This window comes from Aedes albopictus, chromosome 3, assembly GCF_035046485.1.
Source record: "Aedes albopictus strain Foshan chromosome 3, AalbF5, whole genome shotgun sequence".
Classification (NCBI taxonomy): Eukaryota; Metazoa; Arthropoda; class Insecta; order Diptera; family Culicidae; genus Aedes; species Aedes albopictus.
Genome location: NC_085138.1, coordinates 64,236,281 through 64,251,031, shown reverse-complemented (window position 1 = coordinate 64,251,031; position 14,751 = coordinate 64,236,281). Strand labels below are relative to the sequence as shown.

General features: G+C 42.1%; 2 protein-coding genes across 2 annotated transcripts; one reads left to right on the top strand and one right to left on the bottom strand.

Annotated features, from left to right (window-relative positions):
* Positions 1-2,259: 2,259 nt before the first annotated feature.
* LOC134289777 (dynactin subunit 1-like) lies at positions 2,260-2,679 on the bottom strand (the record flags this gene model as incomplete). Its single annotated transcript, XM_062856257.1, is given in 2 exon segments — positions 2,260-2,384; positions 2,454-2,679. Coding segments are annotated over 2 exon segments (302 nt in total), but the record flags the coding sequence as incomplete, so codon positions are not given.
* Positions 2,680-12,362: 9,683 nt separating this feature from the next.
* Positions 12,363-13,907, top strand: LOC109413728 (uncharacterized). Its single transcript, XM_019687458.4, has 5 exons — positions 12,363-12,757; positions 12,816-12,967; positions 13,031-13,202; positions 13,262-13,431; positions 13,487-13,907. The coding sequence occupies exons 1-5, from the start codon at positions 12,556-12,558 to the stop codon at positions 13,772-13,774; spliced, it is 984 nt and encodes a 327-aa protein (XP_019543003.2). The 5' UTR covers positions 12,363-12,555; the 3' UTR covers positions 13,775-13,907.
* The last annotated feature ends 844 nt before the right edge of the window (positions 13,908-14,751 follow it).

Here is a 14,751-nt window from a genome sequence, read left to right as displayed (position 1 = left end):
GGGACATCCACAACTACAGCGTCTTTACAACTGCCACCACAGCTGACAGGAATGTTTTCGATCACCTGGCAAACGTTTGAATCATTTGTCCATAAATCAGTTCAGAAACCTAATATTGTAATGTGATGTTCGGCAAAGTTGTAGATTAGTGTTTTTCCTACAATTATCACCAAGGACGCCATATTCTAACTTTTATATATACGGCGCTAGAGCGCTAGTACCACCTACTTATACTAAACGATCGAAAAATTCGATCGTTTAGTATGAGTAGCAGGTACTAACACTTTTACGACGTAAATATTAGAGTTAGAATATGGCGTCCTTGGTGATAATTGTAGGAAAAACACTAATCTATAACTTTGTCGAATACAACATTCCAATATAGGGCTTCTGAACTGAGTTATGGACAAATGAGTCAAACGATTGCCAAGTGATCGAAAACATCCTTGGCTGAATACACAGTAAACTGTAGATCCTCTAGGCTCTGAACGACCTCCAAGTGCTGTGGCAAAATATCCTGGTTTAGGATGCTTGCTGCACTTGTTAGCCGATGGGAATTCCGCAGCTTTGGAATTCGGTGCCGGGACACGGAACTGCGTGACTGCTGTGGCCAGTTCATCTCGTAATTACTGTCGTTGTATATCTGCTATTATTTTTATTTATTATTATTAATTATTATTACTAATATTTGGTTATGTAGACACACGGTGTGTGATCTTTAGGGCACACCAGCAATTTTTGGGACATTTTGAATAATTTTGAATTGAATTCACTGTGTAGGTCTAGACCTACAATTTGTTATACATCACTTTTAAAGTATGACCAATATTATTTGAGTAAATACCTAGTAATTTTAACAAACTTCTCAAACAAATTCAATAACGTACTCAAAAACTAACAAAAAAAAAATAAACCACCCCTTATGTGTCAAACTTACGCCGTTGGTTTCGCTTGGAAGGTGGGCGTCGAACCCGGCATCGAAGCCAGCGAACGAATCGACCCCGCACTAAACATACCGCGTATGTAGTAGGAAGCATGCATACAATAGAACGATCGACAATGTGTTAGAAACAAACGCAGTAGGTACGATATGTCACACTCAACAAAACGAGAAAAATTGGCACAAAACATATGGGAAAATTTTTTAAGCGAAACTTAAAGCAAATGGAAAGACTTTCAAAAACGCAATTAACGTGTGAGTTGTAAAGTAAGGTGGAAGTGAGAAAAGACACACTTCCTTCTCTATAGATACGGTGCATTAGAACTCGGCCAATCGGTGACTATTTTTGAACTATGAGTTGAATACACTTTATAATGCGATGTGATTCAGTTACTATTTCTAAGGAGACTGAGTGGTTGAGCTTGCGTCTTTCTAGCTAAATGCAGCAGCTGAATGATTAGTAAGGGATGAGCGTCGACGTATGGCTACTAAATGAAATTTGTTAGTAATGAACGAACATGAAATTTTAGAATTTTTTTTTTTTCGCTAGATTTTGTGTTCTGCTGGGAGAGAACAATAAGCTTGATTCGACTAATTCGTGACTGGTTTGAACACAATAAATTGCAAAACGACTGGCCGAAACGGGCAAAACTTACGTTGGCTTATGACCGGAAGGAGTGCGCTTGGAGCTAGCTCGATTTTGAGGCAATAGTTTGGGATTTTATAATGAGGTTTTGGGATTTTAGTGTTGTTTTTTTTTCGAAATTCGAAAGACAAAGAGAAATGAAATACAGAAATAAATCAACAAGACGCCTGGCAGTGAGAAGTAGGTTTGTGGAAAATGTACTCTCCAGAGCAGGGATGCTGGGAGATAGATTTCAAACATTATTGAGAAGTACAATACAATATGAATATTCTTAAAATCTTTTGATATCTATCTATGAAAATATCAAACGCTGACAAGTACAAATTTTATCATAACCAGAAGGATAAACAACTGAGAAATTTGCTAACATACATTACTTTTATAATCTATCAAATTGTTTGATTGTATTGCTTCCAAGTACTTTTTGTACTTACAATTTACTAAAATCTTATAAAATTCCCGTCAATCGCTATTTTTCCTGATTTAATATGAAACTCAAAACTTTTACTCTAGACGTCCCTGCTCAAGAGAAGTTATGCAAAGAGAATGCATACAAATTAATGACAGAAATAGTTTTTAAAAGTTTGCTAGAGAAAGAGTAAGTAGTTAGGATTCATCTAGTTATATCAATGATTAGTTCGGTACGGCAGAACCGCTCTCGGTGGTAACTCACCTGCTCAAGCGTGAACGTGGTTTCTCCTCGGGAGTTTGCACTTCTCCACTTTCGATAGGATTTCCCGCATCGTCCAGGAACACCAGCTGGGTGGGACGAACGAACATTCCATAGTTTTCATCACACTAAAACAAAACAAAAAATGGTTAAATTCGAAACAAAACTACTATAAGCATTAGCCATTCCCAGCTCACCGAAAAGTACGTTTGTCCTTTGATCGACCCGTTGTTTTTGCCCTTCGGTTCGTCCAGAATGACACCAACCCATTTGCCAACCGCAAACGAGGTCATCCCGATGTAGGCAATCGATCCGCGGACATCCTTGCCGGATACCTCGATCCGTTGCCCAACCCTCAACAACCGATCACTCATGGCCAACGGCAGCGGCTAGACTGCTGTATACTCGCTGATCTCACAAAAATTTACCGGAAAGAATGCTGCCTGGAACAAAATAATCACAAACTTTCCAATCACGGATTTCTGTCTCGGCTCGGGAGTGTTGATGTCATCACATCATCAGCTCATCCGTTCCGCGGATGCAAATTTTCATCCGCCTTGAAAATCGACAAGATACCGAAAGATTTTACCTTTCCACGATCGGCAACACACTAGTTTCACTTTAGACTTCACGTAAAAGCGTTTTAATGCACACAATCTCCCAAAATTTCAACGAAATTCGGACATTTTTCCCGACGAAAACAACTTTTCTGTCCGCGGATGGGAGGTGAAAATTTTCGTTTTGGCGTTTGACAGAAGCAGCTGTCAGTCGGAGAAAAGGGATTTTTTCGATTGATTTTTGCGAAAAATCCCTTTCTACTAGCCCACCTGTTGCGTTTTGTTTTGGGAAATTTGTGATGTTAACGCAAGCGTTACGATCATCAGGGGTGGGACATGAATACGTTTTCAAATGGACGTGTGAAGATAACAGTTTTCCGGATTGTAGCGCGAGCGAAAATCGATTTTTCTTTGTTTTTCTGTTGTGCACGCTAACCTGAAACCTTGCCTGAAACCACTTATCGACTGGGTCGATTCAACCCGGATTCTTAAACCTTGGACAGACTGGTGGTATTCGTACCATGGTACAATTATCTTGAAATGAGTTTCATACTGATAATTGTCTTCATTCAAGATAGCCTTGGAATAATTTTCTTGACAACTTGTACCATGGTACGAACACCACCAGTGTGTCCCAGGCGGGGGGAGCGACACTAGTTTTGCCAACCCGAAAAACCCCAAAAAAAGCCGAAAAAAGTCGAAAAAAGCCGGTAAAACCCGCAAAACTTTTGCGGGTTTTAGCGACTTTTTTGGGCTTTTTTCAATCTTTTTTGAGGTTTTTTGGCTTGGCAAAACTAGTGTCGCTCCCCCTGGTCCCAGGCCTTATAGTTGTCATAATCAGGATAACACGAAAACCCAAATTCATTGAATTTCGGATCTGGGTAATCGTCACTTTGTCACTTTCCGGCTTAAGAATATGTCAGCGGTCGGGAGAACGCTGGAAATTATGAATGTTTTCGTAAAAAAAATTGACGACAAATGACGGAAAAACAGTGGAATTATTCCGGGGAACTGTTTTCCTGCATCCAAAAAGAACAAAAAAAAAATAAATAAATAAAAATGATGCAGATTGGATTCGATCCATGAACGTCGAGAACACTAAGCTCGTGTTTTATCCACACGGCTATCGACGCTTGAGAATACCATGTTGCTAAACATAAATAAAAGTGAAGCTGTGTGTGAGACTATTCTGAGTCGTAAAGCGACCTTATGAAATACATTCGAATCATTATGAATTGTTTAAATGCCGTTTCATAAGTTGGGCCTTATGGGAATCTTAAGCACAGACAAACAGACGTATCACTTGGGACAAAATGCGATAAAAATCATCGTCACGAAAATTATAAGCGCCCAATGCTAACCAGGCTGTGTTACGCAAACCACTCAGTAGGTGGCGGTAGTGAGCAAACATCAAACAGGAGCAAAAACGATGCGAGCGCCGTGACCGAGCAATTTGCTAACTACAAAATATTTGAACTAACCGTTAAAAGGGGTAACGATGAGAAGTGAGTAGAGTGAGACGTTTGTTTGTCTGCGTCTTAAGGTTATTTGGCTGAGTGATGCATGGATCACATCGTGATCATTCGAGAGTTAAGCCTCAAACACAATGACAACGGCAAAACGGAACGGAACGGAACGGCAAATTTCCAATGTATGGAGCTCCGTGCAGTTGCTCACAATGAGTGCGCAACGGCGTCAACGGCATTGTACTAAAACGAACTTTTTTCCAAAAATCTGGAAAAATGCAGAACGGCAGAAACGACAGAGACGTACCAAAACATTGATTTCTTCTTTTTACCGTATTTTATGATTAGTGGGCTATGTTTACGTCAGAAGGAAGATCTAATCTTATGGTTAAATTCTCAATCAGAAATCTTTCAGGTTTTCTACGGGTTCTCATCTAGAAAGAACTTCGAAAATAATATTACCAAATCATTCTTCAGGGAATATTTAAAGAATTCCTCCTGCAGTTCGTTCCTGGGCTCCTTCCGGGGTTTCTTCAGAAATTCCGGGTTTCTGCAGTGAAGAACAAAAACATTTTTCCGAGTTTCATCTAGTGGATCCTTCCCTGATTTAGCAGAGTTTCTTACCGGATTCGTCAAGGATTTCCTTTCGGTATTTTTCCAGCAAATACATACGGGAATCTAATGTGTTTTTTTCCTTGATTTCTTCAGTAGACTCTTCCGCGCTTCTTCCAGGACTGCCTTCCAAAATTCCCCCAGGACCTCATTCCCGGATATCTCGATAAATTCCGCATTCCTACAGGAATTCTACCCAGGATAACTCCAGTTATTGTTTCCAAGATTTTCCCAAGGCATCCTTCCGGGATTCCTCTAGGTGATCCCTCCGGTATTCCATGAGATTCTTCCAAGAAATCCTCCCAGGATTCTTTCCAAAATTTTTCCAAGACATTCTTCTGGGATTCCTTTAAATTTTCCCTCCGAAATTCCATGAAGTCCTTCCAGGATTTCCTCCTGGGAATCTTCAAAGAATTCAACTCGAGATTCTTCCAGGAAGTTCTCCCGAGATTCCTTCAGGAATTCCACCCAAGATTTTTCCCGGATTTTTCCTCCCAGGATTCTTCCAGGAATTTCTACCACGGTTCCTCCGGAAATTCCTCCCGGGATTCCTTAAGAAACTCCTTCAGGGATTCCTTCATATTCTTTCCGAGATTCCTTCTGTGATTCCTTCAGGAACACGGGGTTGATCACTTCAATAATATTAGCGAATTTTAAATATATTTATGCAAATTCCATAAATATGCATGCTATAAAATTTCATTCACTGAACTGAAATGACAATTTCAATCGCAGCAATCATTGCCGTCCTGTTGTTGATTGTTTGTGTCTGACATTTTCGGAAGCGATGGTTCTTAAAATTTAGGTAAATTTGATTGAATTTTACTTAATCTCTCTTTAATTGTAGGATGAATAGACAGGAAATGTTCGCGGATTTCTACCTGCATTTATTATCCTGCAGACTATATACGAGTTCAACGGTCAATGCTTTATGAACTCTGATTTAAAAGAGATCTAACGCGAAATTTCTTGTTGGGAATCTCTGAATTCCCAACGTCTGAAGCTTGCATTTAGAATTCTACATAAAGTTCATATTGGTAATAAAGTGCTTGGAAATTAAATTATTATTAATTGTGTTTATTATCTAATAAAAGAAACGATTGTTGATCTTAACGTAGAAAAGTATCAGGCATTTCCTACCCACCTGTACAGTTTTCGTATTTTGTAGTTATCGTATAAATATGCAATCACGTACCGAACAGAGGAAACGGTCCAGCGAGGTGGGAAATGCGCGATTTCAAATTTGATTTGCAAAAAAACATGGGATGGACAAGCAAATCCGTTCCTAATCGTTACTCTTCAACCTGCTCCTCAGTAGATCCAGCGGAACCCACATTCTACGGATGCTTCACTGACAAAATGAAATGCAGAAGTCCTTCGGAATAACCGGAAACATGCCAGGATCTGTCCAGAATTACATTTGTTCTACGGTTCGGTCAGTCCGAGGGATCTTCAGTTCCCATACCACAACTACTGGTGGCTCCAGATTAGCAATTCAATTGTAAATGCTTGTTTCTGGGATTGAGTAGTCTTGGACCTCCTTGGACAACAAAAAGAGCTAGAATTTTGTCATTTAAAACTTAACGTCTGTTGGAGAACCCATTAGTATTTTGGAAATAAAATAAACTGATATGAAAATGGTTCTCATTCGATACAGAAAGATGACAATTTTTTTCCTTGACAATCAACTAAACAATTAAACAGAGAATTGAACGAAGTTTGCTGCGATCTAAATTTCAGTTCAAAGATTTTTATAGCATAAACTACTGCCATAAATTATTAAATATATTTATGCGTGTTAAACTCCTTCAAGGGTTCCTTCAAAATTCCCTTCCAGGATTCCTTCCGAGATTCTTTCAGGAATTCCTTTAGAATTTCTTAAACAATCCCATCCAGTTATAATTTCCGGGATTACTTCAGGGATTCTTTCCGGCATTCCTTCAGGAATTCTTTCCGTGATTCCATAAAAAATTCCTATAGGAATTTCTTCCGGGATACCTTCAGGAATTCCTTCCGATCTTCAAGAATTCCTTCAGGAATTCTTTTCAAGATTCCTTCAGATTTTCCTTCTGGAATTCCTTCCAAGAATTCCTTCCGTAATGCCTTCAGAAATTTCTCCCGGGATTCTTTCAGAAACTCCTTCAGGGATTCCTTCAAAATTTCCTTCAGAGATTCCTTCAATATTTCCTTTCAGGATTCCTTCCCAGATTCTTTCAGGATTTTCTTCCGAATTTCTTCAACAATTTCTTCCAGTATTCCATTCCGGGATTTTTTCAGGAATTCCTTCCGAGAATCCTTCAGCAATTCCTTTCGAGATTCCTTCAGGAATTCCTACCAGGACTCCATCAAGATTTCTTCCCAAGAATCCTTCAGAAATTCCTTCCAGGATTCCTTCAGGAATTCGTTCCGGGATTCCTTTAGGAATTCCTTCCAAGGTTCCTTCAGGAATTCCTCCCGTGATTTCTTCAGGAATTCTTCCCAAGAATCTTACAGAAATTCCTCCCAGGAATTCGTTCCGAATATCTTCAACAATTCCTTCCAGTATTACTTTCCGGGATTCCTTCAGGAATTCCTTCCGAGATACCTTCAGGAAATCCTTCGAAAATACGTTCCGAGATTCCTTCAGGAATTCCTTCCGAGATTCATTCAGGAATTCCATCCGGGATTGTTTCAGAAAATCTCCCGAATTTCTTCAACAATTCCATTCAGTATTCATTTCCGGGATTTCTTCAGGAATTCCTTCCGGCATTCCTTCAGAAATTCCTTCCGAGATTCCTTCAGGAATTCTTTCCATGATTCCATATTTCTTCAGGAATTCCTTCCGGGATACCATCAAGAATTCCTTCCGAGATATCTTCACGAATTCCTTCCGGGATACCTTCCAAGATTCCTTCAAGTTTTCCATCTGGGATTCCTTCAGGAATTCCTTCCGTGATTCCTTCAGGAATTCCTCCTGGGATTCCTTCAGAAACTCCTTCAGCTATTCCTTCAAAATTTCCTTCAGGGATTCCTTCAAAGTTTTCTTCCAGGATTCCTTCCGAGATTCTTTCAGGAATTCTTTCCGAGAATCATTCAGCAATTCCTTTCCGGGATTCTTTCATTAATTCCTTCCGAGAATCCTTCAGCAATTCCTTTCAAGATTCCTTCAGGAATTCCTACCGGGATTCCATCAGGAATTGTTCCCAGGAATCCTTCAGGAATTCCTCCCAGGAATCCTTCAGGAATTCCTCCCAGGAATCCTTCAGGAATTCCTCCGGGAATCCTTCAGGTATTCCTTCCAAGATTCCTTCAGGAAGTCTTTCCGAGATTCCTTCAGGTTTTCCTTCTGGGATTCCTTCAGGAATTCCTTACGTGCTTCCTTCAGGAATTCCTCCCGGGATTCCTTCAGAAACTCCTTCAGCTATTCCTTCAAAATTTTCTTCAGGGATTCCTTCAAAATTTTCTTCCAGGATTCCTTTCGAGATTCTTTCAGGAATTCTTTCCAAGAATCCTTCAGCAATTTCTTTCAAGATTCCTTCAGGAATTCCTAGCGGGATTCCATCAGGAATTCTTCCCAGAAATGCTTCAAGAATTTCATCCAAGATTCCTTCAGGAATTCCTCGCAGTAATTCATTCCGAATATCTTCAACAATTCCTTCCAGTATTCCTTTCCGCGATTTCTTCAGGGATCCCTTCCAAAATTCATTCAGGAATTCCATCCGGGATTACTTCAGAAATTCCTTCCGAATTTTTTCAACAATTTCATACAGAATTAATTTCCGGGATTCCTTCAGGAATTCCTTCCGGCATTCCTTCAGAAATTCCTTCCGAAATTCCTTCAGGAATTCCTTTCGAGATTCCTTCTGGAACTCTTCCCGGGATTCATCCAGGAATTCTTCCAAGGAATCCTTCTGGAATTCCTTCCAGTATTCTTTCCGGGATTCCTTCCGAAAATCCTTCAAGAATTCTTCCCGAGATTCCTTCAATAATTTCTCCCTGGAATCCATCAGGAATTCCATCAAGGATTCTTTCGGGAATTCGTTCCGGGAATCCTTCAGGAATTCCTCTCGGGATTCCTTCAGGAATTCCTCCCAGGAATCCTTGAGAAATTCTTCCCAGGAATCCTTCAGAAATTCGTTCCAGGAATTCGTTCCGGGATTCCTTCGGGGTTTTCTTCAGGAGTTTGTTCTGGGGTTCCTTCAGGAGTCCCTTCTGAGGTTCCTCCAGGAGTTCCATCCGGCAATTCTCCAGTATTCCTTCCGGGATTCATCCAGTAGTTCATTCTATAGGATTCCGGGGTTCCCCCAGGAGTTCCATCGGAGAATCCCGTAAATGTTCCTTCCGGGATTCATCCAGGAGTTCCTTCCGAAATTCAGGAGATCCTTCCGGGATTCCTCCAGGAGTTCCTTTTGGGATTCCTTCAGGAGTTTCTTCCAGGATTCGTCCAGGAGTTTCGTCCAGGATTAGTCCAGGAGTTCTTTCTGAGCGTCCTCTAGAAGTCTCCTTCAAGGTATCTCCAGGAATTTCTCCCGGGATTGTTCCAGGAGTTCTTTCTTGCATTCCTTCAGGATTTCCTTCCGAGATTCCTCCAGGAGATCCTTCAGAAGTCCCTTCGGATGTTTCTCCAGGAGTTCCTCCTGGGATTCCTCCAAGATTCCTTTCTGGGGTATCTCCAGGAGTTCGTTCGGTGATTCCTTCAAGAGTTTCTTCTGGGATTTCTCCTAGAGTTCGTTTCTGAATCCCTGCAAAAAATCCTTCCGAGATGCCTCCAGGAATTCCTTCCAGGACTCATCCAGGAGCCTCGTCCTTAATTCCTCCAGGAATTCCTTCCGAGATGCTTCCAGGTGTTTCTTCTGAGATTCCTCAAGGAGTTCCTTTTGAGATTTCTCCATGATTTCCTTCCGAGGTTCCTCCAGGAGTTCCTTATAAGATTTCTCCAAGAGTTCCTTCTGAGATTCCTCCAGGTGCTCCTTCCGAGATTCCTCCAGGAATTCTTCCCAGGATTCAACCAGGAGTTCCTTCTTGGATTTCTTCAGGAGTTCGCGCGAGGTTCCTTCAGGACTCCCATCTGGCAATTCTCCTGCAGTTCCCTGCGGGATTTATCCAGTACTTTCTTTTAGGATTCCTCCAGGAGTTTCTCTTGGGATGCCTTTAGGAGTCCCTTCCAAGGATCATCAAGGTCCGAAATTTCTCCAGGAGTTTCGGAATTCATCCAGAAGTCCCTTCTAGTATTCTTTCAGGAGTTCCTCCCGAGTTAAATACTGAAATTCCTTCTGGGATTCCTTCAGGAATTACTTCTGGGATTTTTCCAAGAGTTCCAGCTTCTCCAGAATTTTCTTCAGAAATTTCTCCAGGAATTGCTCCAAGAATTTCTCCAGGATTTCCTCCAGAAATTCCTCACTGGACTCCTTCAGAAATTCCATTTCCACGATTTTCCCAAGCCATCCTTCCGGGTTTGCGGAAGGAATTTCTGAAGAAATCCCGGAAGGAATCCCTGAAGGAATTCCGGGAGGAATTCCTGAACGAATCTCGGAAGGAAATCCTGAAGGAATGCCGGAAGGAATTCCTAAAGGAATCCTGGAAGGAATTGTTGAAGAAATTCGGAAGGAATTCCTGAAGGAATCTCTGAAAAAATGCCTAAAAAATCTCGGAAGCAACTTCTGAAGGAATCCCGGAAGAAATACTAAAGGCAATTATTGAAGTAATTCGGAAGTAATTGTTGAAGATATTCGGAAGGAATTCCTAAAAGAATCCCGGAAAGAATTTCTGAAGGAATCCCGGAAGGAATTTCTGAAGGAATCCCGGATGGAATTCCTGGAATCCCGGAAGGAATTTCTGGAATTCCGAAAAGAATTCATGAAGAAATCTCGAAAGAAATTCCTGAAGAATTCTCGGAAGGAATCCCTGAAGGAACCCCGGAAGGCATTCCTGAAGGAATCCAGGAAGAAATTGCTGAAGGAACCTAGGAAGGAATACTGTAAGGAATTGTTTAAGTAAATCGTTCCTTCAGGAATTTCTTCCGAATTAAAGGAATCCCAGGACAAACTACTGGAGGAATCTTAGAAGGAACTATTGGATGAATTGCGCAAGGAACTCCTGGAGAATTCCGGAAGGAACTCCTGGAGGAACCTCAGAATGGACTCTTGGAGAAATCATTTATCATCAGTTATTCGGAAGAAATTGTTGAAGAAATTCGGAAGGAAATCCTGAAGGAATCCTAAAGGAATTCCTAAAGGAATCCCGTAAGAAATTTGTAAAGGTATCTGAAGGAACCCCGGGAGGAATTTCTGAAGAAATTCGGGAGGAATTTCGGAGAAATCCCAAAAAGAAGTCCTGGAGAAATCCTGCAGGAAACTCCTGAAGGAATCACGGAAGGAACTTCTGGAGGAATCTCAGAATGAACTAACGGAGGTATCTCGAAAAAAATCCCGATTTTATTTAGGAAGGAACCTTTGGAGAAATTTCAGAAGTAACTCTTGGAGGAATACCAGAAAAACCGCTGGATGAATCTCGGATGGAACTCATAGAGGAATATCCGAAGGAACTCCTGGAGGCATCTCGGAAAGAATTCCTGCAGGAATTGAGGAAGCAACTGCAGGAGAAATCCCAGAAGGAACTCCTGCAGGAACCCTGGAAGGAAATCCAGGAGGAATTCCAGAAACAACTTCTGGAGGAATCCCGGAAGGATCTCATGGATGAACCCTGGAAGGAACTCCTGGAGGAATCCCGGAAGGAACTTCTGGAGAAACATCCGAAGGGTCATCTGAAGGAACTCCTGGAGGAATCCCAGAAGAAATTCCTTGAGAAACCTCGGAAGAGACTTCTAAAGGAATCTCAGAAGGAACTCCTGGAGGAACCCCGGAAGGTACTTCTGGAGGAATCCCGGATGAAACTCCTGAAGGAATCTTAATAGGAAGTCCTGGAGGAATCTCGGAAGGAACATCTGAAATCTCAGAAGGAACGACTGGAGGAATTCTGGAAGGAACTCCAAGATGAATTTCTGGAACTCCTGAATAAATCTTAGAAGGAACTCTTGGAGGAATCCAAGAAGGAACTTATGGAGGAATTCCAGAAAGAACTCCTGTAGGAATTTCGGGGGAACTCCTGGTGGAATCCTAGAGAAACCTCCTGCAGGAATCCTGGAAGGAACTTCTGGAGGAATCTCGGAAGGAGGGGAATTTCGGAAGGAGGAATCCCAGAAATAACCCCTAGGAATGTCTCATAGCGGTCACCTGGAAAAACCTCAGAATGAATTCCAGGTGAAATAACCGAATGCAAATTTGCACGGTTGTATTTTTTAAACAGAACAAATCAAAATAAAAACAAAAAAGCATTCATTTACACAAGAGTTTTCCGTTCTCATTGTGGGCTGGGAACGGCAAAACGGAACGGCACAACGGCAACGGCAGTTTTAGTACATTCCGTGCTTGCCGTTCCTGCCGTTCCGTTCCGTTTTGCCGTTGTCATTGTGTTTGGCCCTTTAAACATAGGCCATTTTCTAATGTTAGGCGAGATGTGTCGCGGTTAGCCAAGATTTGTGACAACCCTGAGCAAAAAAGCGTAACGCATGAACGCAGGAGACCGTTTTTAGTGCCATTTCCGGCTTGCGTAAGTGCGCCGTGCGTGTTTCGTTTTGCGTTAAGTTCAAGTTTTGTCCGTTTCCGGCGGAAACAGTGCGTTTTAAAATGCAGCAGCCCATCGTTCTTTACTCCGGTTCGTTTGCCACCCATCAGCAGTATACGAATGGAATCCCCGCAGCGGCCAGCGACCCCAACTTGCAGTTCTTCAAGCAGACATTCCAACAACCGCTACAGTACGGGCTGCCGGGCTATGAACAGACCGTCGAGGGAACAAATTCGACGGCCAGTACTAAACCGTGGCCATCCGGTATGTGAATTCATTGATAGTTGAAGAATTTCTTCGAAATTTAACCCGATTGTTTCAGATGAAAATTTCGACAACAATTCATCGTCGAGCAGTTCCGTTGAGGTTGCGCCAGATTTGGGATCCATTGCCGATATGCTGCCGATTCAGGATTTCCAGCATTTGGCCGATTTGGAGAACCGAATCGCTTCGGTGCAGCAGTATGAATCCTTGGTGAATACAGCGTATTCCGTGGTGCACGTATCCAAAAAAGTAACGACTCACTTTCTGCCTTAGTTGTCACAACTCCAACTTCTTTCGGTCCGGTGCAACGGTTTGTTGAACGAAATGTTGCGGAACTTTATTGCGGATCCGGTGCTGGGACGGATTGGATTCGCTCGAACCAAGAACGGAAAATATCACTGCACGATGCGGAACGATTTGCAGCGGATCATGATGGCCATCAAAGGTATATTGAGGGTACTCTGAAAAACATTTTCCCAACACTATACATTTGAATTTCCATAGCCTGCTGGTTTCCAACGCTGAGTCAGAACGCATTTGAGATGCAGTTGGGTCAGTTGCTGAAAAATGCTCATAGCCGGTACAAGTTTAAGCCAAACGACTCTCCCGGCGAACCGCTGGCTGTGAACAGTCCGGCTTCGTCAAAGGACCAGGAAGCACCGTTGAATTTCGAGGTAGGTTTTACTCGAGTAATGTTAAGCATCTTACATTCCATTATATTTCCCACAGGGTCAATCGGTAACCTTCCAGCAACCGATTGTGCCAGTACAACCCGCAGTTATGGCAGCACCACAGCCGCAGGATATGCATATGTTCCTGCAGAACCAGTGGTACCGTTATGCTGTCTACTACAGGGATCGATACCAGGTGGCCAGAAAAGCGAACCTAAAAATGAAGACCGATTTTGCCGAGCAGGAGAAGGACAACCGGAAACGGATTTCCGCTTGTCGCAAGCGAATACGGACAATGGAGCGGTACATGGATGCTCTGGAGAAACGGTTGCGACGTACGGATTGAGATGTTGCGAATGGATCGGGGTCCAAAAGGGTAAACCAGCGGTACGTACTTCATACGAATTTTAATATGTTTTTGTTATCTCTTTATGTCCCTTCTGTCACTACTAACGAATTCTTTCTAATTCCCCTTATGTTAATATGAAGAAAAACATTTGCAATTCTGTGAATAATTCAATTTGGTCCCTCGGTTTTATTAACACCCTTTAACTCTTGATTTGGCGAAATAAAGCATTGCGATTTGGCATTGTTAAAAGTTACAACAATCACTGGTAATTCAAATTAGAGTAATATGATGAAAGTATGATAGTGTTTTTGGCCTAATAATGCTAGCGGTGAAGCGATGTATCGACTATCGATACATAATTCTGCGTCAACGAAGCCGTTCAAGAGCTTTTTACGAAGAAGCTAGCGACCGACGTGCTCCTAGTGGACTGCGGCATTCGATCCATGAGCGAGAGCTGTTAGGAAGCGGAACTTGCAAGACTCTCGTTTCCGAAGATGGCCAAGAAGCAGTCACAGTACCCGTTGGATGTATCAGGTCCAGGTCAGGACGTATGCGGTCCAATAAAAACGTTACCTCAGAAGGATGTCGGTATGTAGTACTTCAGTCATCAACGACTATTCCCGTTACACAGCTGTTAGTGGCAGTAGTTCCTCCTCTATGGAGCCACCAAATGTTTATGTCTTCACAATCTTCCAATTGCTCTTGCGGTGGGACTAGACCAAATACTTACTGAATGCAGCAGCGCTCTTGTCCACAGTTATCGCGATAATGAGTCGACAGTGGACATCCTTTGCTCTAATCAATCAGACGTGTACACTTTTCGCTCGCATTTGTTCTTTCGAATAAAATGAATATTGTTAGAAAAAATACTCTCGTGGTCGACCTCAGCGTTCTTCCAGCGAGACCTGACGCTGGGCAGGTTCATCAATTCCTGGAGAACGAGATCAAGTTACAACTTTCCGATGTAAAAAGTA